The 22,052-nt window shown below is 40.7% G+C and overlaps 1 protein-coding gene across 5 annotated transcripts in view; it reads right to left on the bottom strand.

Moving 5' to 3' along the window:
* The window catches only part of LOC127434567 (protein phosphatase 3 catalytic subunit alpha-like), a 150,640-nt gene that overhangs the window by 119,062 nt on the left and 9,526 nt on the right, over positions 1 to 22,052 (bottom strand). For 3 of the 5 annotated variants that reach the window (XM_051687421.1, XM_051687583.1, XM_051687721.1), the window contains exon 2: positions 20,086 to 20,116. The exons of the other annotated variants lie outside the window; for them this stretch is intronic. In XM_051687421.1, the coding sequence (XP_051543381.1) occupies positions 20,086 to 20,116 (31 nt within the window). The remainder of the gene's footprint in view (positions 1 to 20,085; positions 20,117 to 22,052) is intronic. 5 annotated transcript variants of the gene reach the window in all.

The following is a 22,052-nucleotide window of genomic DNA, read 5'->3' as shown; positions in this document are numbered from 1 at the left end:
TGAAGGGCACAGAACACACACTTTAAATTAAGGAGGTTACATTTAAAGGAATAGTTTGCTCAAAAATGAAAATTGTATAATCATTTACTCCGTGGAACATAAAAAGAGAAATTTTGAACAATAGAGTGCAACACTGCACGCCCACCTTTTCAGCTGTCTTGGTTCTGGAAGTATTTTTCCCATTCATTTTTACTACAGGGAGTCATAATCATAATCATTGTTCAATCACTGGGTTTAATTAGCTTTGGATTATCACCCTGCAATTTTAAACAACAACAAACTCCATAAGCAACATACTAGATCCAAGATAAAGCCTGAAGCTCAAAATACTCTGGACACAACTCTTTCATAGAATCAATCAATCTATCTATCAATCCATCGATCGACCGATCGATCGATAGATAGATATAGCCAGTTTTTTTAGATATAGCCCCAGGCTATCCATCTCATGAACAGTTAAAACTGCCCCTTTGAGCAATAATTAATGTGCAATACACAGCTTAGTCTTTTTATATTACCCAACACATCCAACCTCTTCTGCCATTACATTCCCTTGCACTATACATAACCGATTTGTATTTAGATTTGCACTACATATGTGTATGTGTGTGTATGTACGTATATATATTCATATATGTGTATATGTATGTGTATGTGTGTGTGTGTGTGTATATGTATGTATGTATATATATGTATGTATACATATTCATATGTGTGTATATATGTGTATATGTATATATATGTGTGTGTGTGTGTGTGTGTGTGTATATATATATATATATATATATGTATTGTGTATTCTATATATTCTTTTTTCTTTTCAATATTTCTTTTTTTATTCAATTTTAATTATTTTTTAAAAGTCTTGTTGCTGTTTTTGTATTGTTGTGTACTGGAAGCCCCTGTCACCAAGACAAATTCCTTTTATGTGTAATACTTGGCAATAAAGCTTATTCTGATCCTGAGATATATATATATAACTCTAGCAGTTTTTAAGGCATGGAAGTACGCCCAACAATTCTGTACAACATTACCAGTGTACGACAAAAGTCGATAATAAATGCTACAGCAACCCAACTACGGATACCTGCAAAGCTGATGTAACCTTAAGCATTGCTTTACATTTCAGTGTATTATTATGACTGAAAGTGTATGTGTGCAGTGCAGATACATACCAAAACATACACACACAACTATAAGAGCAGCCTCGTTTCAAGGACTAAATCCTCATGTAGTTTACTGAAAAAAGCAGCCACAGTTGCAGGCCTGCACACCTGTTCATACTTCTAGAGGTGTAATGAATGTAAACAAAGGCCAATCAAGTCGCAATCAGCGTAATAAAAATATATGCCTCAACAGCTGTATTTACAAAGCCGTAATGGAGTAGTGTGACACGTCACTCTGTAGGTGAGAGGTGATTGAAAGCTTAATGTTTGTGGCCCTTAAAGCTCTCAGGGGGCAAACCAACAGAGTTTATAATATGCACTCGTGCAGTGGCCCCAAAAAGAATTTGGGCACTTAAGTCACACCTAAAAAAATCTGTTTTAAAGAAATATTGCAAAAGTTTGTTAGGTTTCAAATGATAAAATACAAAGCACTGTTCAAAATTAAGACAAAAAGCATTTTAACCCTTTCCGGTTGTCAAACTTTGTGGAACATGGGCATCAGCCACGGGCCATGCATTTTAAGTCTAGGCCTTCAGTGCGATTCATGTTATTAATAAAACACAGTTTCACAATGAATAAGACACCGTATGCCCATCATACAATACGTGGCAGTCAACTAATAATAACAATTGACATTTTAAAAACACGTCCACACACGAAAGCCAAAACTTGAAACGACACTTAATGCTCAAGCAAGCCTAATTTTAACTGCAGCATGACTGTTTTGTGAAATTAATGTCTCCCGAACAGACATTAAAAAATCATAATTTTTCATATGAATCTACCAAGCAGGTCTATAATACCTGGAAAAATCGATCTAATAATATTTGCGATTTAAATTTAGTTTCGTCAGGGTACACGGTTATGCTGCGTTCCATTCAAGTTGGATGAGGGATATTCCTACTTGATATCTCCGACTATATATGCCCTCCATTCCCCGATATTCGGAAGATGATGTTTAAGGAAACAAAACTGCAATGCTCCTGTTAGCTTAGCAAGGGTTTGACTCTCATTAGAGATGTCTCCTAGCAACCCAACTGATAAACAATGCTGCAGCGCTAGCATTTGTGCTTCAGGTGTACAATTATCAAAAGAGATAATAATGTTTTATACACCTGTTTCTGCAGGCGTTTGTTAAACAAGCTTTAATATCATGTAATGTGGAAACAAACTCATTTATCGATATTACTTAATAAAGTGAATGTTTATCACTTACTTTGTATATCTCCCTGAGTGTGGACATGTTTGTGTGACATCATGCCCCTGCATCTCGGCGAAATCGGAGTTGAGAATTTCTGCACGAGCCTACAAGTTGTAATTCTGACTTAAAGATGCATTCCATTGCACTTTTCCTAGTAGGAAGTTGGAAAATCCGACTTTCCGAGTTGAATGGAACGCAGCACTACTTTTCAAAACTTGATCCAACACTGAATGCTCAAGCAGCCTAATTTACACTTAGAAAACTCCTGATGTTGCAATAACAATGCAAAAAGAACTTACCAATTTACCTGAAGTGAAAATCAGCCCTCCTTTCCTGTTTAATAAATTAAGCAATCACACGGTGCAGAACATCTCGTGTTTTTAAATTCATAAGGATCTCTTTCTCAATGGCTATAGCTGCAGTGACAGCTGATTCCTCAGACAGCCTGATCTTACGCTTTTCGCTCTTGAATTATGTACATCACTTAAAGCATGACTGCATCACTCAAGGCCAGCTAGAAGGCCTTGACCATGACATATCCTAAAGATCACACCCACCAAGAACAAATATATAAATCTGATTGGCTGATAAATCTGACAATCTGACTTTAGTTGCTCATTCATTTGCAATGTTGAGGGATTCTGTGGAAATTCTGAAGGCCTGAGGGGGTGGAGCTTAGGCTCACACACTGCTTTGGGCATGTGATTTGTGAAACAGTTGTCACACTTTGCTTGTAAGCATCAAGAATAAATTCTGACTGGATAAACTTTTAGTTTTTCTCTATTTGTTTGTAGATTAATTAAGAGTGGAAAGCGATTAAAAATACATAGACAAAAAGGTGATTGAGAATGAAAGGATGAAAAATATTTATTTATTAGGCATGTTAGGCCAGCAGAGAAGGCTTTGCTGGCCTTGAGAATTCGCCACTGATGGGCATAGTTAATGTGATGAACTGTGGCTACTCTATTGGGACACCTGGGTGAACTTGAGGGGAAATTACTTCAGATATTTACAGTATATGGCCCTATGAGATCCGCGATGTGGAATCAATCACGGAATCCAGTCATATTCAAATGGAATCAACTACATAACATGGAACTTTACATAATTTGGCATACTTATTTGGATTAAACACAATTAGTAAAATCATAGGGGCGCTCCGAGAACCAGTGAGAAGCATGGCGCGAGTCACGGAAACATTTGAATTCAGCACAGAATTTTCTGGGGCAAATCTATGAAAACCCTCGGTGGGATAGTTCACCCACAAGTGAAAATTATCTCATCATTTATTCACCCTCATGCCATCCCAGATGTGTATGACTTTCTTTCATCTGCTGAACTCAAATGAAGATTTTAGAAGAGTTTCTTATCTCTTTGGTCCATACAATGCAAGTGAATGGGTGGCAAAATTTTGAAGCTCCAAAAATTACACAAGTCAGCATAAAAGTAATCCATAAGACTCCAGTGGTTTAATCCATGTCTTCAGAAGCGATATGATAGGCGTGTGTGAGAAACAGATCACTTTTACAGTCTTCTTGTGTTTTTGGTGATTCACATTCTTCATGCATATCGCCCCATACTGGGTAGGAAGAAGAATTTCTAGCAAGAAAGGACTTAAATTTTGATCTGTTTCTCACCCACACTTATCATATCACTTCTGAAGGTATGGCTTGAAATGCTGGAGTCATATGGATTACTTTTATGATGCCTTTATGTGGTTTTTGGAGCATCAACATTTTGGCACCCATTCACTTGCATTGTATGGGCCAACAGAGCTGAGATATTCTTCTAAAAATCATAATTTGTGTTCTGCAGAAGAAAGAAAGTCATACACATCTGGAATGGCATAAGGGATGGTAAATGATGAGAGAATTTAAATTTTTGGGTGAATTATCCCTTTAAATGAGCAGACTTTTCACACATCACCGCCCTTAAAAATTACCATGAATTTACTATAGTAACACTAACTGTATTTACAATAGTATTTAGACAGAAATATATCCATAATAAATATTTTCATATTACTACTATAGCTCTATTCAATTTATAATAGGCTACATTAAGGGAATTTCATTATGGAAGTTTATATATGTTTATATTTTGTATTTATAGTAAAATATATATATATATATATATATATATATATATATATATATATATATATATATATATATATATATATATATATATATATATATTGTTAATTTTCATAAGGGCAAATGCAAAATAGAATCAAGGGTTTTAAAGCCTTGACCTTTGTGATTATGGAAAAATCCAGTTTTCCTTTTGTTTAAAATCTGTTCTCTTCCAATCCCCTCGGATAATAGAAAAATATAACTGGTTTTGTTTGCTTTCAAATTTCCAAGAGATGACTGAACTTGAATAAGAGCCTGATGAGGGATTCCCAATCAGTGGCACTGTCAGAATAATTTAGCCCTATATTAATAAGATGTTCACTTTTTATAGATGTTATACATAACCTTACTGTTGTTAATACCAGTAAATTTACATCTTCATACCAACTGAAAATCAATGCATTACCATCGAATGAGCATTTCGGTGGGGCAAAATATGCAATATTATTGGTAACTGCACTTATTTTCATAATATAATAATAATATAATTTTTATTATTAGTTTCTGTCTTTACATTTTTCATTATATAAGGCCCCAGACCCCCACCGGTGCTACCAAATGAGGTGCTGGTGCCACGAACTGTAGAACTGTTAGTCTGGAGCCCTGAGTATTGACTAAAATTGTGCCAATGTTTGCATTTAAATGACTGTATGAGGGCCGACTGCTGAAAGTATAGGCATTTGGTGTATATCCGTGTAAGCCTTGTGGACGTGAGAGTGGATATTTTGGGAGAGAATGGCAGATTTGAAAGGATATATGAGACTGCAGCTAATTCCACACTGTTCAGTGTGTCTCAGGTCAATTTCTTATTCTTTTTGCCGGCTCAATGGTCCCTCCAGCAAGGTTTACAAAGTCTTTTAAAAGCCTTTGGGAACTTTTATTTTCACTTTGTTTTACTTTTCTGCAAACTCTTTACAAACTTTTATCCAAGTACTCCACACCACTCTGCAAAGGAAGGCCACAGGATCAGACTATTTGTAAACCACAGTTTGAGCTTTGAGTCTTTGAGACTGCATTCAATGCTAAACAAGTGGGTGTAATATCGAAAAAACTGGACACAGCAAAGGAAAGATATCAGTATCATGGATGAAGGACACCCAAAAACACAAAAACCTGCTGAATACAGTCAGTTTGTTTACATGCTCCGTTATAATTGAGCTAAAGTGGGTTTTTGCATAGTCAGGCTTACGGCTGAAACGATTAGTCGACATTATCAACAACGTTGACAATATAAAATTGTTGAATAGTCGTTTGATCTCATTTAACGTAACATAAGATCACATTAAACTCTAATGATGATGCGCGAGAGCAGCACTGCAGCTCGCGCCTGACTGGAGAGGAAGAATTACACAGCTAACAGTCCAGATGCACTCCAAACCTTCCAAACAGCTTCAGGTGAAGTAGATCGCAAAGTATGAAGGAATTATAATGTAAAAATACAAAATAAGTAAATACAGAAGCACTCTCATTGTGGAGCCGGAGCTGCCGCTCCGCTGAAGCAAAACTTGCTTGTCGAGCGTCTTTAAAGCAAACACCCCGGTGTTACATCTTAAATGCAGTTATATTTAATGCGTTATAGCTTTATTAATGTTCAAATAATATGGAAGCAGATAATACAAACTCCGAAACTGGCATTTCTCTGTGCGGTCAGCGCCTCTATGAGTTGAGCGAATGTCCCGATCTGAAGGGGAGAGATTGAAACTGCACCCGGTTGATGCACTCTGTCGCGGGGACACTCCTCCCTCGAGCGCGCAAGCTTAATGCAGCTAGATTATAACATGATGGCTCGTGAATTATTGAATCATAATATATGTCACTGTGTGTATTAATAAGAGAGTTTTTTTTTTGTTTTTGTTTTTTGTGTGAGTTAAAGATGGATTGAAGTGAACAGAAAGGTGAGAGAGGGTAGTCTTCGCCCCATTATACACTGCAACAAAATACGTTTTTGATTTGTTTTTGTTTGGGCTTGTTTTCCAATATAAATATCTAAAACTACATTACAGAAAAAAATTGTTAGCTGAGAATGCTGAATATAATATAAAAAATACAAATATTTTAAAATATCTAAAAATCCTTTAAAAAAATACGCAGAAGTATAACCAAGTGAAAAAAATGCACTTATATACAAAATACATTTATATTTAAGAAAAGCAAGTCTAAATATCTTATATGTTGCTTCTCAAGTAAATGTATCTTGTTTTAAACCATTTTAAATGGAAAACAAGACAAAAACACTTGATAACAATAGGATTTTTTGCCGTGAATTTTTTACTGAATTAAACTTTGATAACTTTTGATAAATTAATCGATTATCAAAATAATCGTTGGTTGCAATCCTAGTCAGGATGCAGTATTCATTAGTCTGTCAAGCGTACATGGCACAATGCGCAACTGAATATTTAAAGGGAGGACCTCAGCAAAAGAAGTGTTAAATACACACTGCCAGTGACCTCAGTCTGAGGTGTGCACAACGGCGAGGCCATCTACGGTTCAATTACACATGCTGGACGAAGAGCTATTTTCACATAAATCTAACTCTGTTAGTACAACTTCATAATAATTGGACTGACACAATTTCAGTTAGACTGAAGCAATTATATGACATTTTAAAAAGATAAATTACTGTTTTAGTCTGACTGAAACCAAACTTTTAAAGTGCATGTAAATGTACTGAGTAATTATATGATCTCTGGTTTATGTATATAAAAGGTCCCCTGAGCGTTGATGTCTCAGTAGTATCAGATTCAAACACAAAACAGTGCCATCAGATTTCTCTGCATTCTGCCCATATGACATACTCTGTGTGAGGCAGCCTCATTCTCTTCTGCATTCCACACATATGCTGTCAGAGTGATATGCCATCCCCCTCCAAACACACATGCACACTCCTGCTAGGGCTTTCCCTTACATTGCTGGCCATCTAATTTACTAGTAGAGCTGTCTTTTCACTTTTGTTCTTGAACAGCTGTGTGTCACAGTAAAGTCATGTTCAGCCATGTTCGTTGTACATGCTAGGGATGCATCACGATGATTGACTTAGTCATCCAACAGCCAACTAGTCGATTGGAGGGGATGACTTATTTATGTAAATATATACTTTTTAGTTCTGATATTTTTAGAGATGGTGCTTTAATTACATTTTTTCCTACATATATTTTTTTAGTTCTTGTCATTTTAGCAGTGGTGCTTTAATTAGTGTGGATTAATTTGCTGTGCTTTATTTTTTAGACAGGTTGCACGGGTAAAACCATGTTGGAAAAATACACTAGCTGTACACATTCAGCCAGATGTGTTTGGTCAAACAGTTTCTTGAGCGTCCCACGATAAGCACTGCATTTATAAAATTGCTAGTCAATTTAAAAATGGTCAAATGTTAAAATATATGTCTCTAGATTAGAGTTGGGTACTGAAAACCCGTCCTATTCAGAACCAGTTCCATTTTTTTAAATTACAGGAACTATATGATTTTCAAGATGCTTTGTTCCGTTAACGGTTCCTGTACGTGCAATTTTTCGCAATGCAGATGGAACACTGTACTTAAATACTCTTGACAGTGTTACTTGCAGCACATTTCAGTGGCAGCACTGCCCTCTACTGAATTTAGAGCGTAAAAGCATGCAGCACGCCTAGTGTGTTCTGACTCCCGAACGTATTACTCCTATGAGCCAGCTCTTTTGAACCTACAGCGCGAAACACACGGGCACATCCAGTACAGTCTGATTCCCGAACAAATTATTCTATTGATTGGGTTCTTTTGAATCTACAGTGCAGTTTGAATCTCTTGTGAGCCAGTTCTTTTTAGTGAATCAAAAAAATGTATACATCAGTCAGAGCGGTTGCTGAATTATTCATATACTGATGCGCAAGTTATGAATGTCTAACTCGAAATGAAATAAGACCTGTTGAAGTCTCACAAGCATGATGTCCAACATTAGACTACATAACAGTCCAAGCTGTCTCTGGAACTGTTACTGTTTTTATTTAATTTTGTACTAAGTTGTTCATTTGACAATGTGTAGTTAAAGGTACTCAAGATTTGTTGTAATAAGTGCAAATTTATACAAGAAAAAATTACTGAAATATGCTACCAAATTTGTTGTTTGTTAAGAATTGTCATTTAATATATAGTTAGGATCAATTTTTGGATTGCATTCATGCCTCTAAAAAGTCTGCAAACACACCTTTTACAAGAATTGTATAAAAAAAAAAAAAAAAAAAAAAAATCTGATTTGTCATATCTGCTCAGTAGAAACCTGAAATGATCTCATCATTTGGCAACAGACTGCAGAGGGCAGGAAATGCAATAAGAAATGCAATAAAAAAAAAATCATTTCTGGAATCGTTACTGGAACTGTTAAGGAACCGGAATCCTTAACAGGAATCGGAACCAGAATCGTCAAATTCCTTACAATTCCCATTCCTATTCGAGACCCCTCTGTTCTATTCCGCTGCACTCTTGTTAGCCATTTCTGAACGCGAGAACATGTCTCATGCTATGGTCCCCCTGAGACATTCATCCGAACAGGGTCAGAACCTGCAATCTAATCGTACAGGGCTTCCTTAACACTAATTAGTCAGGCAACGTAACAACTTTGAAACCATTTTGAAAATATGTACCTTTAGTTTCGCTCATCCCAAGTACATGAAACAGGAAGCAATACAGGGGGTATATTTCAATGCTCACCAGCCCCTGCTCCATCCATCAACCAATCCCACACCCCAATGCATTAAGAAAAGCAAAGGAAAGCATGAGGTTGGGGGATCTATTATTTTTTAAACATTTGTGGAGATCACCAGCTGTGAATTCCCAACACTTATTTAACTCCACACACATGCCTCTCTCAGAATAGAACATATCGGGCTCCTTTGCAAACTTCTAAATAAAAAAAAAGAGATATGCCAACTCCACAGGTATGCATTAATGGAAATGGACACGTTGCAACACAGCTTCGGAAGCAGGCGTCAAACTTAGCCAAGAATAGCACAATGACATTTATCTCACTCTCAAGAACACAAAGACGATGTTTGTCAATGACAAAAACAGAGAGCATCTGGACCCTTGCAGGAAAAAGAATGAGAGGGCATCAATTTTATTTCTTAAAATGCATGTGCATAGCTTTGCATCTTTCCTGCATCTGTTTAGAAAACTTGATATTTGTCTGTCCTTTTACTATAATAACTAGCTGACTGTCACCAATTTGGACAAACTGCAGAGCACATAGCTGCCCACCCTCTCCTTTTTAGCCACAGCAGTAGTGGTTTGGCATCTGTTCCAAACAGATTTTTGCTGATTTTTATAAACACACACACACACACACACACAAATACACACACACACACAGGAATTAGTTGGCAGGCACGAATTCTGCTCTACTTTAGGTTTAAAAGCCTGTTTGAGGCATTACGGCCCTAATTCATAGTGTTGGCATCTCACATTCCCTGTCCACCATTTGTAGTAGATGGGCCATTGACTGATCTGATCAATGAAGCTTCTGGAGGAGATCAGATTCATTCATCTCTGTCTCACCACTAAAATGAGACTTTCTGTACCAACAAACTGGAAAGCATGTGAAATGAGTTGTTTGTCAAAGATCTGTGGTCCTTTTAGCTGGCTTTATTACAGGAATATTTCATAATGCATTTTATTATTTGCATTTAGCACTGCTTTTTCCTGCTCTCCGCAACGCTATCAGAACAGACCATGCAATGATATAAACAGTAGCTTGGTGAACATATGTTTTGCATCATAGCTGTTACTATGTTGTGTATCACATTCCCTGTCCTCCATTTGTAGTAGACAGGGCATTTACTGATCTGCAGCAGTGCAATTTCAGAAGAAGATGCGATTCATTAATCTCTCTGGCTCTGAGAGGAGACAACACAAGACACTCTCTTCCCTACTTTCTGTCCCAACAAACATAAGCACATGATAAATTAATTGTTTCCCAAAGATCAGTGGTCCATCTAACTGGCTTTATAAAGGGATGTAATTTGTTGTTCAGACTAGTACTTAATGCTTTGTTGTGTGATTCTTAATGCACTGCTGAATATGAATGACAGGTTTAATAATAACTCAATGCAGGCTGATTGTATACAAGGGGATTCCCTGAGTTCATCCTGATCAATAAAAATGCAAACAGCTAAAGTCGGATAAATGCAGATGGTTGAGAGCAAAATTGTCAACAAAGATCCTTCCTGTTCTGTCATGTTATGACCTGAGGGGAGCAGTGAGCATTCTGACAGCATGTATGAAGGCTAGCTGGATCAGCTGTGAAATAGGTGGGGGAAACAAAATCGATATTTTAAAACGGTGTTTCGTACAGGATTGTGTTAGCAGTGAAGAAGTCCTCATAAATCCTCATTTATACTGAAACTGGCAAGTCTATGCTCTACACCAGTGGTTCTCAACAGGGGGGTGCACATTTTTTTTCAGGGTTGAATTTTTGATTGACTTCAAATAGGCTTCAATACTTAAGTACCGAGCAAATATACATGGGCCTAATGTGAACTGTAAACATAATTAGAACAAGTAACATCTAGGGCTGCCCCCTAATCGTCGACCAAACGTTAGTCGATGAGAAGAGTCTTGGTCGACTGGTCACGTTCAAACAGGTGAACACTGGTATTACCACTGGTTGGACGCTAGGTGGTACTATGGGGTAATTTTCATTAAGCAGGGTTAGGGTTAAGCCTACACAATAAAGCAAGACACCCTAATTTCAAACTTTTAACTTTATTTTTTATTTATTTTAACTAAAAATTCAAATGAAACTGGAAAAAAATTAAGTGCAATTAAAATGTGTGTTGTTCAACTTTTTGAAAGATTTACAACAGTTGTGAAGGGCAACATCTCTCTGGCAAAGAACCTACTTCATCTGTGCATTCTGTACCGGTCGGGTATTTTGTTGTCCGGGAAATACATCTTGTGTGTGAATAAATTTGTTTTGTTCCCTACTTCATGGCTGAGGGATTGGTGAATATTCTTGCTTTAGTGATTTTGCATTGGAAATTAAATTGTCAACAACAAAAAATTTTTTAATCAAATACATTTCTAAATACAAATTGCACTCCAAACGAAACGAAAAAGCTATTAAAATAACGAAGTGATCAAAAGAATAATATATATATATATATATATATATATATATATATATATATATATATATATATATATATATATATATATAAAACCACCTTTCCATTTACCATCAGTCAATTATTCGTCTAAACACTGAGGTGGGAAATTACTTACACAAATGAAGACATAAAAACAATTATAAATGTAAAAATAATAATTATAATGATGATAATAATCACTGAAATATAAATCATGGTTCGAGGTGAACATGTTTTTGTATTATTTTATGTTTTAATCACAGATGTATAGGCTGCAGAGTTGTGGTCACAATAAACTGCTCTGTGGAAATAAAGTGAACTGAACTCAAAACACCTCCGGAGTTGAAATGTCTGAGGTCATTTGCAGCACTCATAGATGATACCGTTCAGAAAATCAGAAGAAAGAAACAAAGAAAGAGTGAGAACCTTTTACATGTGCATGTTCCACGAGACTGCACGCCTCCGTACAAACAGCGTGTCATACATGCGCATAAACGGCTTTTCTGTCATCTGTTCTTAATAATATAATAAAGTGTGTTTCTTCAAGCGTGTGTCTGTGTGTCTACGGGCAAATTATTTGTAATATTAATTCGATAATAATAAAAGCCTAATAATAAATAATAATAATTGAATACATTAATGGGAAAACGAGTCAAATATCGTCTTGACATCGTCAAAGGCATCAGCTATTGGCGATCACTCTGACCATCATCGATCCCCGAGATCATCATCTGTCGGCACAACCCTAATGTGCATTTCTCTCTATAAATTAACACAATGTTCAGACAGTCTCCTTGCTGGTTTTTCCAACACATTCAGAATCATTACCGTTTTTGCCGGTGTCGCTGCGGCTCGCTTGGTGTGTGTGCTTGTAAAATTTGTATTTTAAAGGCTCATTATTACGGTTTAGTATTTCTCTGTAATGTAGAACAGTGTTAGCAATGTTACTTAAAACATTCTTTCTCAGCCCTGGAACTCAAACCATTTTCTGATTCCCCCCCTAAATATATATTTTGAAGTAATAAAATTAATATTATAAACATGCAACAACTAGTAATATCTTTGGTCAGGGGCAGCCCTAAATAATAATGATGATATTATGATGTATGACATTTGCAGATGCTAATTTCACACCCTGTGCTACTATTTAATACTGTATATTTGGCGACTTCCCAGTTCCATGGTTTTGTAATTTTCCAATATTTTCGATCATCGTCTGTCAATGAGTGTCGCAATCAGCATCGGGATATTTGTCAGATATCATCACTATCCAATTGCATCATCCTATCGCCAACCCTGTGCTGTACTGAATAAAAGTTTGGTAAAAAAAATGCAATGGTATTTTGAAAAGTAATTGTTCTATATTCATTTTTTAAAAGCTTTAGAAATTTGTTTGATAAGACACTATTTTGTTTATGAAATTAAAATAAACTTAAAATATAGAATTCCAAAAAATAAAATAAAATGGAAAACAAAGGATTTGGGAAAAAGAGCCCTACTTAAAAACACTTGCATACTTCATTGAGAACACTTGCAAAGACACATGCATATACATTAAATAGGCTAAAGGAGTGTGTTCAATAGCACATTACCATATTAGCATATTTTTGCTGTGGTATCAATATTGGCATCGAGAATCATGTAATTTCACTGGTATCGGTACCAACTACAGAAATTTTGGTATTGTGAAAACACTACATCAAACGAATCATAATCTGCAGCAATGGAGTCCACACTGGACTTTTGATAGCAACTCAAGACGATGTTGGATGTTGCAACCACATTTGGCAGGTACAGCACACATTTTTTGACACTACAGTAACACCATGCTCGCTCTCGCTCTCTCTCTCTCTCTCTCTCTCTCTCTCTCTCTCTGAATTTGTTTTGCCGCTAGTCTCGCCTAGGGCCTGATCTCATGAAAATTACGCGACTGGCAACATTTTTGCAAAATTATTTTACGTGGTTCCTTACACGTAGCGTGGCAGTTCCAAGGTGAAAGGTCTATTGTGTGGTGCTAAAAGAGAGTTACATTTTCTCCCAAACAGATGAGGTTTAAAGGTAAATGATCTATTAAGTTTTAAATTAACAAAACCTACCTCCCCACTGTAAACCTAAAACCTAAACCTAGTGTCATAAAAAGCAAATGTGACATGAACAATGCAATTGCTGAAGCAACTACATCATTTTGTGGTGCTTCGATTACACTTTTGGCTCATGTGTCATCTGGCGTGCTCTTTAGGACTTAAAGACCCCAGTACTTTGCATCCCAAGGGCAGCACTCTTCAGTTTCTACCGCACAGTTTGATTCCACATCCACAAGCTTATATATGTAATTGGTTATGTAATGCAAAAGTTATTGCTTTACAAGTCATGTGCTATAGTAAAAGTGCTGTCATTAGATAGTACTGTAAGAGGAACAGTGTGAAAAGTGGTCACGTACTAATAATCCCACCTACCTAAGAAAACAAACCAGAATATACAATTCTGCTTGTGGATATTTATTTTAATTGCTACTATAGGCCCCAAAACTTCAATATTATTAAAAGATTTGACATCACTAACCTGGAAAACTTTGGCAAAACCAGTGATTATTTCATCCTCAAGAATGCTCACTATATCAACCCGGTACCTGGTATGACTTTGCTTCCAGGGGGACTGATTAAAAAAAACAATGTACCTTTACTCTCAGAAGTTGCATAAAGCCAGCCAATTAAATTAGAGCTTACTAGATAAAAACATTTGCTGTCCAGTTTTCTGCACAATATGGATGAGTTGGTCAGTGAACGGACTGTGGGCGATCGGTGGGCATGCTGTCTGGGGCTGAGACTATGCCCATTCCACCAGCCTGAACAGATGGACTAACCTCCTCTCTCTGGAGGACCCCTGGGCTGACTGTGTAGTGCCCAAGGAAAAACCTCCTCACACATTCTGTCCAAGGCCAAAAACAGGATGAAAGGTACATTACTGTGTACAGCTCTACTAGAGTGCCAGGAGGTAAAAGTGCACATTTGTTTGAGAGGGAGTACATGAGGTGATAGTGTGTGTGTTGTGTTGTGATAGAGGTGAAGAGAGGGTGCATATCTATTTTAGTTAGACACTGCTGAGGTTGGACTGTGTTGGAACTGCAGTGACCGAGGAAGAGAGCCGTCATTAGGTAAAAGTGTCAAAGCAGAAAAGGCCACTCTGGCTGCCTCCCTTTCTCTCCATTTTTCTGCCATCTTCACTTCCTATGGGTATCTGGCAGAAAATCTTCGCACCTGCCATTTTATCCCTCGCATCTTGGCAGCAGCAGCACACTGTTACAAACTTCCAACACCTCTGCTTCTGCAGCTCTCCACACCCAAACACACTGTGACACTACCACTCAGAAACTGTCCTGTCACTGACGGCAAAGCAACTAGAGATCTCCAATAAAACACCTGCCCACCTGAGCAGTGTGTTAAGCAGTCAAGCATTCTGTCGCCATATAACCGAGCAACTGTCACAAACAGGCTCTACAAGCACAGTAACTGTAACTGGAAAACTGGAAGCCTGATGGAAACCATATTCTATATTTGTAGCATTTTATTTTTCCCTGAAACTCACTTATTATGTATGCCAATGTTTCAGGGTGCAAAATACAGTTGTAATGTATACAAGACCATTTTTTTAGTCACAGCCTCAGATGGCGCAGCCACGTTCGTCTGGAAACAAAGGTACTAGGTTGCAACAATGAGTGTTTTTGCAGAGGACTAAAGATTGGATTTGACAAAAGTTTGCCAGGTTAGTGAAAGATATTCAAGAGTTTTGTTTCAAGCACTTAGTAGCACATAATCTACAGTAGATATTCATGAACATAACTGTATATTCTACTTTGTTTTTGGAGTTATGTCTGTGAAATAATCAGTACTTATTACTTTTGAAGTGACCGAAATTTTGCTCAATGTCTATGCACATTATACATCTTTTAAAGCCAATCACAGACTAAATTAATGACATTATTAGATCATATAATATTAATAGTAGTTTCATCAATTTCAGATTTACCCATGGCCAGTTCCCCATCTGTCACTCGCTCAACGTTGTGTCGATGTAGTGACACTAGGAGTCACTATTGGGAGCCACGAAAACCTCTGCTTTTTGAAAAAAGGCCAATGGGAATTGGCAAGTGGAATTTGCACGCCACTCCCCCGGACATACGGGTATAAAAGGAGCTGGTATGCAACCACTCATTCAGATTTTCTCTTCGGAGCCGAATGGTTGCATTCAGTGCACTGAATTTAATTCAAACTCAGTTCTCTTTACCGCTCACCTAAAACTGCTGGATTTATGGCGCATTTCAGCGGCTTCTCCCCCTCTGCACCCGTGGAGTGCAGAGAACACCCCTGGGTGCTTCGGCAGAGCAAAAGAGTATATTCTAAAGCAGTATATTTTCTTTAGACCTCTTATTCAGAGCCCAGGAAGATGATGAGTTATCGAGCACAGCATCGGAGAGCAGGCTCGTCCACTCTGACACGGACGCCTCGGCTGGGCTCCCTCCTTCGGGTGTAGTCGCCCAGTCTCAGGCCGACGCGGAGATGACAGACATGCTTTCCCGGGCAGCCGCGAGTGTCGGGCTAGAGTGGAACCCTCTGCTCTCCCCTGAACCCTCGCGGCTCGATGATTGGTTCCTGGGCCCAGAGTGCCGCTCACGGCTGCGCCACACCCTGGTCCCTTTCTTCCCAGAAGTGCATGAGGAGCTGACAAGATCTTGGGGGGCACATTTTACTGCCCGATCCCGATCTTTCAGCTCCCCCGCTCTCACTACCCTCAATGGTGGGGCGGCCAAGTGGTATTCGGTGGTCCCCCAGGTGGATAAGGTGCCCGAAGCTCCCGTCCAGGGCCTGTAGGTTTACGTCGTCCCTGACGGCTAAGGCCTACGGTGCCGCCTCCGCCCTGCACGCCATGGCTCTCCTGCAAGTTCACCAAGCCAAGGCGCTAAAAGAACTGCACGAGGGTAGTTCTGACCCGGGATTGATGCAGGAACTGCGCTCGGCGACCGACCTCGCTCTCCGGGCGACGAAGGTCACGGCGCGGTCTCTCGGGCAGGCAATGTCCACCCTGGAGATCCAGGAGCTCCACCTTTGGCTCAATCTGGTCGAGATGAGAGAGGCCAACAAGGCATGGTTCCTTGACACCCCATCTCACAGGTAGGCCTATTAGGCAACACAGTCTAGGACTTTGCCCAGCAGTTCTCAGTGGTGAAGCAGCAGACGGAGGCCATTCAACACATCCTGCCCTGGCGCAGCTCAAGACCCCGCACCCTGTCTGCTCATCGCCAAGGGCGTCTCCTGCAGCAACAGCACCGCCGCAGCCCGCCCCCATGGCCCCAGCGTGGAGCCCACCATAGGAAGCAGACACCACCTGTCTCACGGCCGGCCGCCAGGGACCCTAGGAAGGCTTCAAAGCACCCCTGAGATGGGCGACCCAGGGACTAGCAGATCCACTTCTATGGAGCTGGTAGACAGACCACTCCATCCCCCGGTGGAGAGCCGGGAGGAGAATCTTTTGTTTCATTTTTCGCCGCATGCCCAAGAGGCTGCGGTACCCAAAACGTCAACAAAAGAGTGGTTTCCTTGTTCTCTGGGTCACATGTCAGGTGCCATCGTCATGACCGCCGTCCACCGTCCCATTTCGGCAGGTTTGGCACTCCAGTGGCGGATCCCCCGCCCCTGGGTGCCCAGCTGTGGCACAAACACGCCAACAATGGGTTGGCTCCGACGGACTGCGGGGATGATGTTCCACCTCCCCCCTCCTCGACCAATCTTATGGTGGGTATCAGGAGCCAGGTAAGTGCTTCGATGTCTCTGGACTCAGCATGGCCACGGGGCTCGAGCCCCCGTGATGTGGCGCCTCAGGCTCCGCCCCGCAGCGAGGCCCCACCCGCCGATAGGTCCAATGTGATTATCCCCTTGGTCCCCCTCGCCCGGAGTTTGGACGCGTAGCTAGCGCTTTCCAACCCATTGTGATGGCTGACCCGGACTGTCCAACTCGGCTACGCGATTCAGTTCGCTAGGAGAGCGCCGCTACCTTGCGTGCGGAGATCGCGGCCCTTCTGCGCTAGGGCGCGATAGAGCCTGTCCCTCCAGCCGAGATGAAGAAAGGGTTTTACAGCCCTTACTTCATACCATAGAAAGGTGGTGCGTTGCGGCCAATCTTGGACCTGCGAGTTCTGAACCGGGCCTTGCACAGACTCCCGTTCAAGATGCTGATGCAAAAATGCATTTTAGCGAGCGTCTGGCATCAAGATTGGCTCGCAGTGGTAGACCTGAAGGACGCGTACTTCCACGTCTCGGTTTTACCTTGACACAGACCATTCCTGCGGTTTGCTTTCAAGGGCCGGGCGTACCAGTAGGTCCTCCCCTTCGGCCTGTCCTTGTCCCCTCGCGACTTCATGAAGGTCGCAGAGGCAGCCCTTGCCCCGCTAAGGGAAGTGGGCATCCGCATAATCAACTACCTTGACGACTGGCTGGTCCTAGCTCACTCTCGAGAGTTACTGTGCGCACACAGGGACCTGGTGCTCAGGCACCTCAGCCGTCTAGGGCTTCGGGTCAACTAGGAAAAGAGCAAGCTCTCCCCAGTTCAGAGCATCTCTTTTCTCAGCTTGGAGCTGGACTCAGTCTCGATGACGAACGAGCATGCACAGTCAGTGCTGAACTGTCTGAAGGCGTTCAGATAGAAGACAGCGGTTCCACTGAAAATTTTTCATAGGCTCCTGGGGCATATGGCATCCTCTGCGGTTGCCACACCGCTCAAGTTGATACCACACATCGTGTGGTAGTCACGCCGATCTGTCGCCGCCTCTTCAGCCCTTGGAATGACCTAGCATTTCTACGGGCAGGGGTTCCCCTAGAGCAGATCTCCAGGCGCATCGTGGTTACGGGCACACAGCCCTCCAAGAAGGGCTGGGGCGCCTTATGCAATGGGCACACAGCAGCCGGCTCCTGGACTGGCCCGCGGCTGCATTGGCACATCATTACTGCTCGCCCTGCAGAGGTTCCGGCTGCTGATCCAGGGCAAGCACGTGTTGGTCCGGATGGACAACACGGCAACGGTAGCGTACATCATACGTCAAGGTGGTCTACGTTCCCGTTGCATGTCACAACTCGCCCGCCATCTCCTCCTCTGGAGTCAGCAGTGCCTCAAGTCACTACAAGCCACTCACATCCCGGGCGACCTCAACACCACAGCGGACGCGCTGTCATGACAGGTTACGCTTAGGGGAGAGTGAAGACTCCACCCCCAGGTGGTCCAGCTGATTTGGAGTCCATTCGGTCGAGCACAGGTAGACCTGTTTGCTTCCCGGGAATCCTCCCACTGCCCGCTTTGGTACGCCCTGACTGAGGCACCCCTCGGTATAGATGTGCTGGCACACAGCTGGCCCCCTGGACTACGCAAATACGCGTTTCCCCCAGTGAGCCTACTTGCACAGACCCTGTGCAAGGGTAGGTGCTCCACATGCGCTGGTTCCCCAAAGGTGACCCCATGTGATATATCTTCCACTAAATCATTTCCCTGTCAGTAAACTGTGTCTTCCTTGGGCAGAGGCCCCTCTACCCCCAGTCAACATGCTTGTAGAAACTCCTCCCCCCTCGGGTAGGACCTACCATGTGACTTCTCCACATGACATACTTCCGACAAGACTCGGTAAGACCATGTGACATATTTCCACTCGAAATACCCCCCCCCCTTCTCTGGCTGGGGTGTGGTCTCCGTGGTGTCTTCCCCTTGGGAGTGACACCCCCCCCGACGTAGACATTTAAGGCCCCCAGTCGGTTAACAAATTCCACTCTTTTTGGGGAGGAAAAAAAAAAAGAGGAAAAGAGGCCACGGCTGGGCTAGCCTGTTCCTATTTGTTGGGGAGTCGACTTGTTCCCGAAGGACCATTCAACGCTCATAAGAGCATTGGGGGAGGTTACGTGATGGCCTGGTGCGCTGGCTACGAGGCACACAGTGGTCTGCCCGTCTCGCACCGCCAGTCCACATAACACAGTTCAGCTAGTTGTGGCATTTTGTATAGGGACCCCTAGTGTCACTACATTGACACAACGTCGAGTGAGTGACAGATAAGGAACATCCTGGTTACTTTCGTAACCTCCGTTTCCTGATGGAGGGAACGAGACATTGTGTCCCTCTTGCCACAACGCTGAACTACCCGCTGAAATGGCCGAAACCTTGTCTCGGCTCCTCAGCACAAAATCTGAATGAGTGGTTGCATGCCAGCTCCTTTTATACCCGTATGTCCTGTGGAGTGGCATGCAAATTCCACTCGCCAATTCCCATTGGCCTTTTTTCAAAAAGCAGAGGTGTCCGGGGCTCCCAAGAGTGACCCCTAGTGTCATTACATCGACACAACGTCTCATTCCCTCCATCAGGGAATGGAGGTTATGAAAGTAAACAGGACGTTCTTGGCCAGAACATGCAGCAAAGTGGTCTGACATTTACTCACCCTTATTTAGCTCCATTTGACTTTCTGTCTTCTGTGGAACACAAAAGATGATGTTACACAATTTGTTAGTTTTAGTCGCTTTAGTGCATCTTCTTCCATACAATGAAAGTGAATAGTAACTGAGGCTAGGGCTAGGTGATATGGCTACAAAAATTATATCTCAATATTTTTCAGCCTATTGACGATATTCAATATATATCTTGATAATTGTGTAGCCTATTTGCTCTGAAATGGCTCAAAAGTTGTTTCTTTTAATCAGAGAAACCACCATTTCATCCAAATAGCCACTAAAGTCAAGTAGATTCAATATTTTAAAGGCACTGAATAAAAATATATTTAAAAATAATAATAAAAGCATGTTTCTCAACAGTTTTTCACCAAATGAACACAAACGAGAAGGAAATCTAAACATTTTCATTGATATGCACTTCTATATTTATATTTTATATACAACCCCAATTCTGAAAAAGTTGGAACAGTATGAAAAATACTAATAAAAACAAAAAGGAGTGATTTGTCAATTATATTTACCCTTTGCTATATTGAAAGCACCACAACTACACATAATATGATGTTTTACCTTGTGAATTTTATTGTTTTTTTAATGTACAGTAATTTCAAATCAGATGATTGCAACACGCTCCAAAAAAAAAGTTGAGACAGGGTCCATTTAAGACTAAAAATAATTTGACGAGTTGAAATAACAAGGCAATGTGAAACAGGAGATGTTAGACAGGTGAGGTGATTGTGTTATAATACTGTATACTGTATAAGGAGCCTCCAAAAACAGCCTAGTCCTTCAAGAGCAAGGATCATTCAAGACTTGTCAATTTGCCAACAGATGCTTCAGCAAATAATCCAGTACTTTGAGAACAATGTTCCTCAAAGACAAACTGGAAGGATTTTGGGCATTTCACCCTCTACAGTGCACAATATAGTTAAAAGATTCAAGGAATCTGGTCAAATCTCGGTGCGTAAAGGGCAAGATGAAAACCACTTTTCAATGAGTGTGATTTCTGATCCCTCAGACGTCACTGTCTTAAAAACGGCATTCATCTGTAATGGATATCATGAACATGGGCTTGGGATTACTTTAGTAAACCTTTGTTAGTCAACACCACTCGCCGCTGCATCCACAGATATAAGTTAAGACTTTACAATGCAAAGCAGAAGCCCTACATCAACACTGTCCAGAAGCACTGCCAACTTCTCTGGGCTCGGTCTCATCTTAGATGGAAAGTAGAACAGTGGAACTGTGTTTTTTGGTCTGAAGAGTCTTTTGAAGTTTTTGAAAAACACAGCCGTCGTGTTATACGGGCTAAAGAGGAAAAGTACCATCCAAGCTGTTATTAGCGTCAGGTCCAAAAGCCAGTGACTGTATGGGCCAGGGTTGTGTCAGTGCCCACGGCATGGGTAACTCGCACATCTGTAAGAACACCACGAATGCAGACAGATACGTATAAATTTTGTACAAACATCCCTGCATTTTCCAGCAGGACAACTTCAAACCACATACTGCCTGGATTACAAGTGCATGGCTGTGTAAGCAGAGAGTGTGGTTGCTAGACTGGACTGCCTACAGTCCTGACCCATCTCCAACTGAGAATGTGTGCCGCATTATTAAGCGCATTAGATGGCAACGAAGACCCTGTGCAATAGGGCTGCAACTAATGATTATTTTGATAATCGACTAATCTAATGATTATTAGAATGATTATTTGACTATTTGGCGATTATTCCAACGATGAATCATTAGCTTTTAACCGACTATTCAGCTTGTTAAGGTTACATTAAATGTGCTTGCTAACAATAAAGAGGACAAAATCATCCTTTAAAATACCTCTAAATGACATTCACTGTATTAAAAGAAAAAATAGTTTTTATTAAGTTTAATTTAGTAAACAATTCACTGCAAAAAATACTATAGTTTTCAAGTGTTTTTGTCTTGTTTTCCATTTAAAATGGTC

This window comes from Myxocyprinus asiaticus, chromosome 1 (genome assembly GCF_019703515.2).
Source record: "Myxocyprinus asiaticus isolate MX2 ecotype Aquarium Trade chromosome 1, UBuf_Myxa_2, whole genome shotgun sequence".
NCBI classification, from domain to species: domain Eukaryota; kingdom Metazoa; phylum Chordata; class Actinopteri; order Cypriniformes; family Catostomidae; genus Myxocyprinus; species Myxocyprinus asiaticus.
Note: the sequence above shows the minus strand (reverse complement) of the source record. Positions and strands in the feature narration are given on the sequence as shown.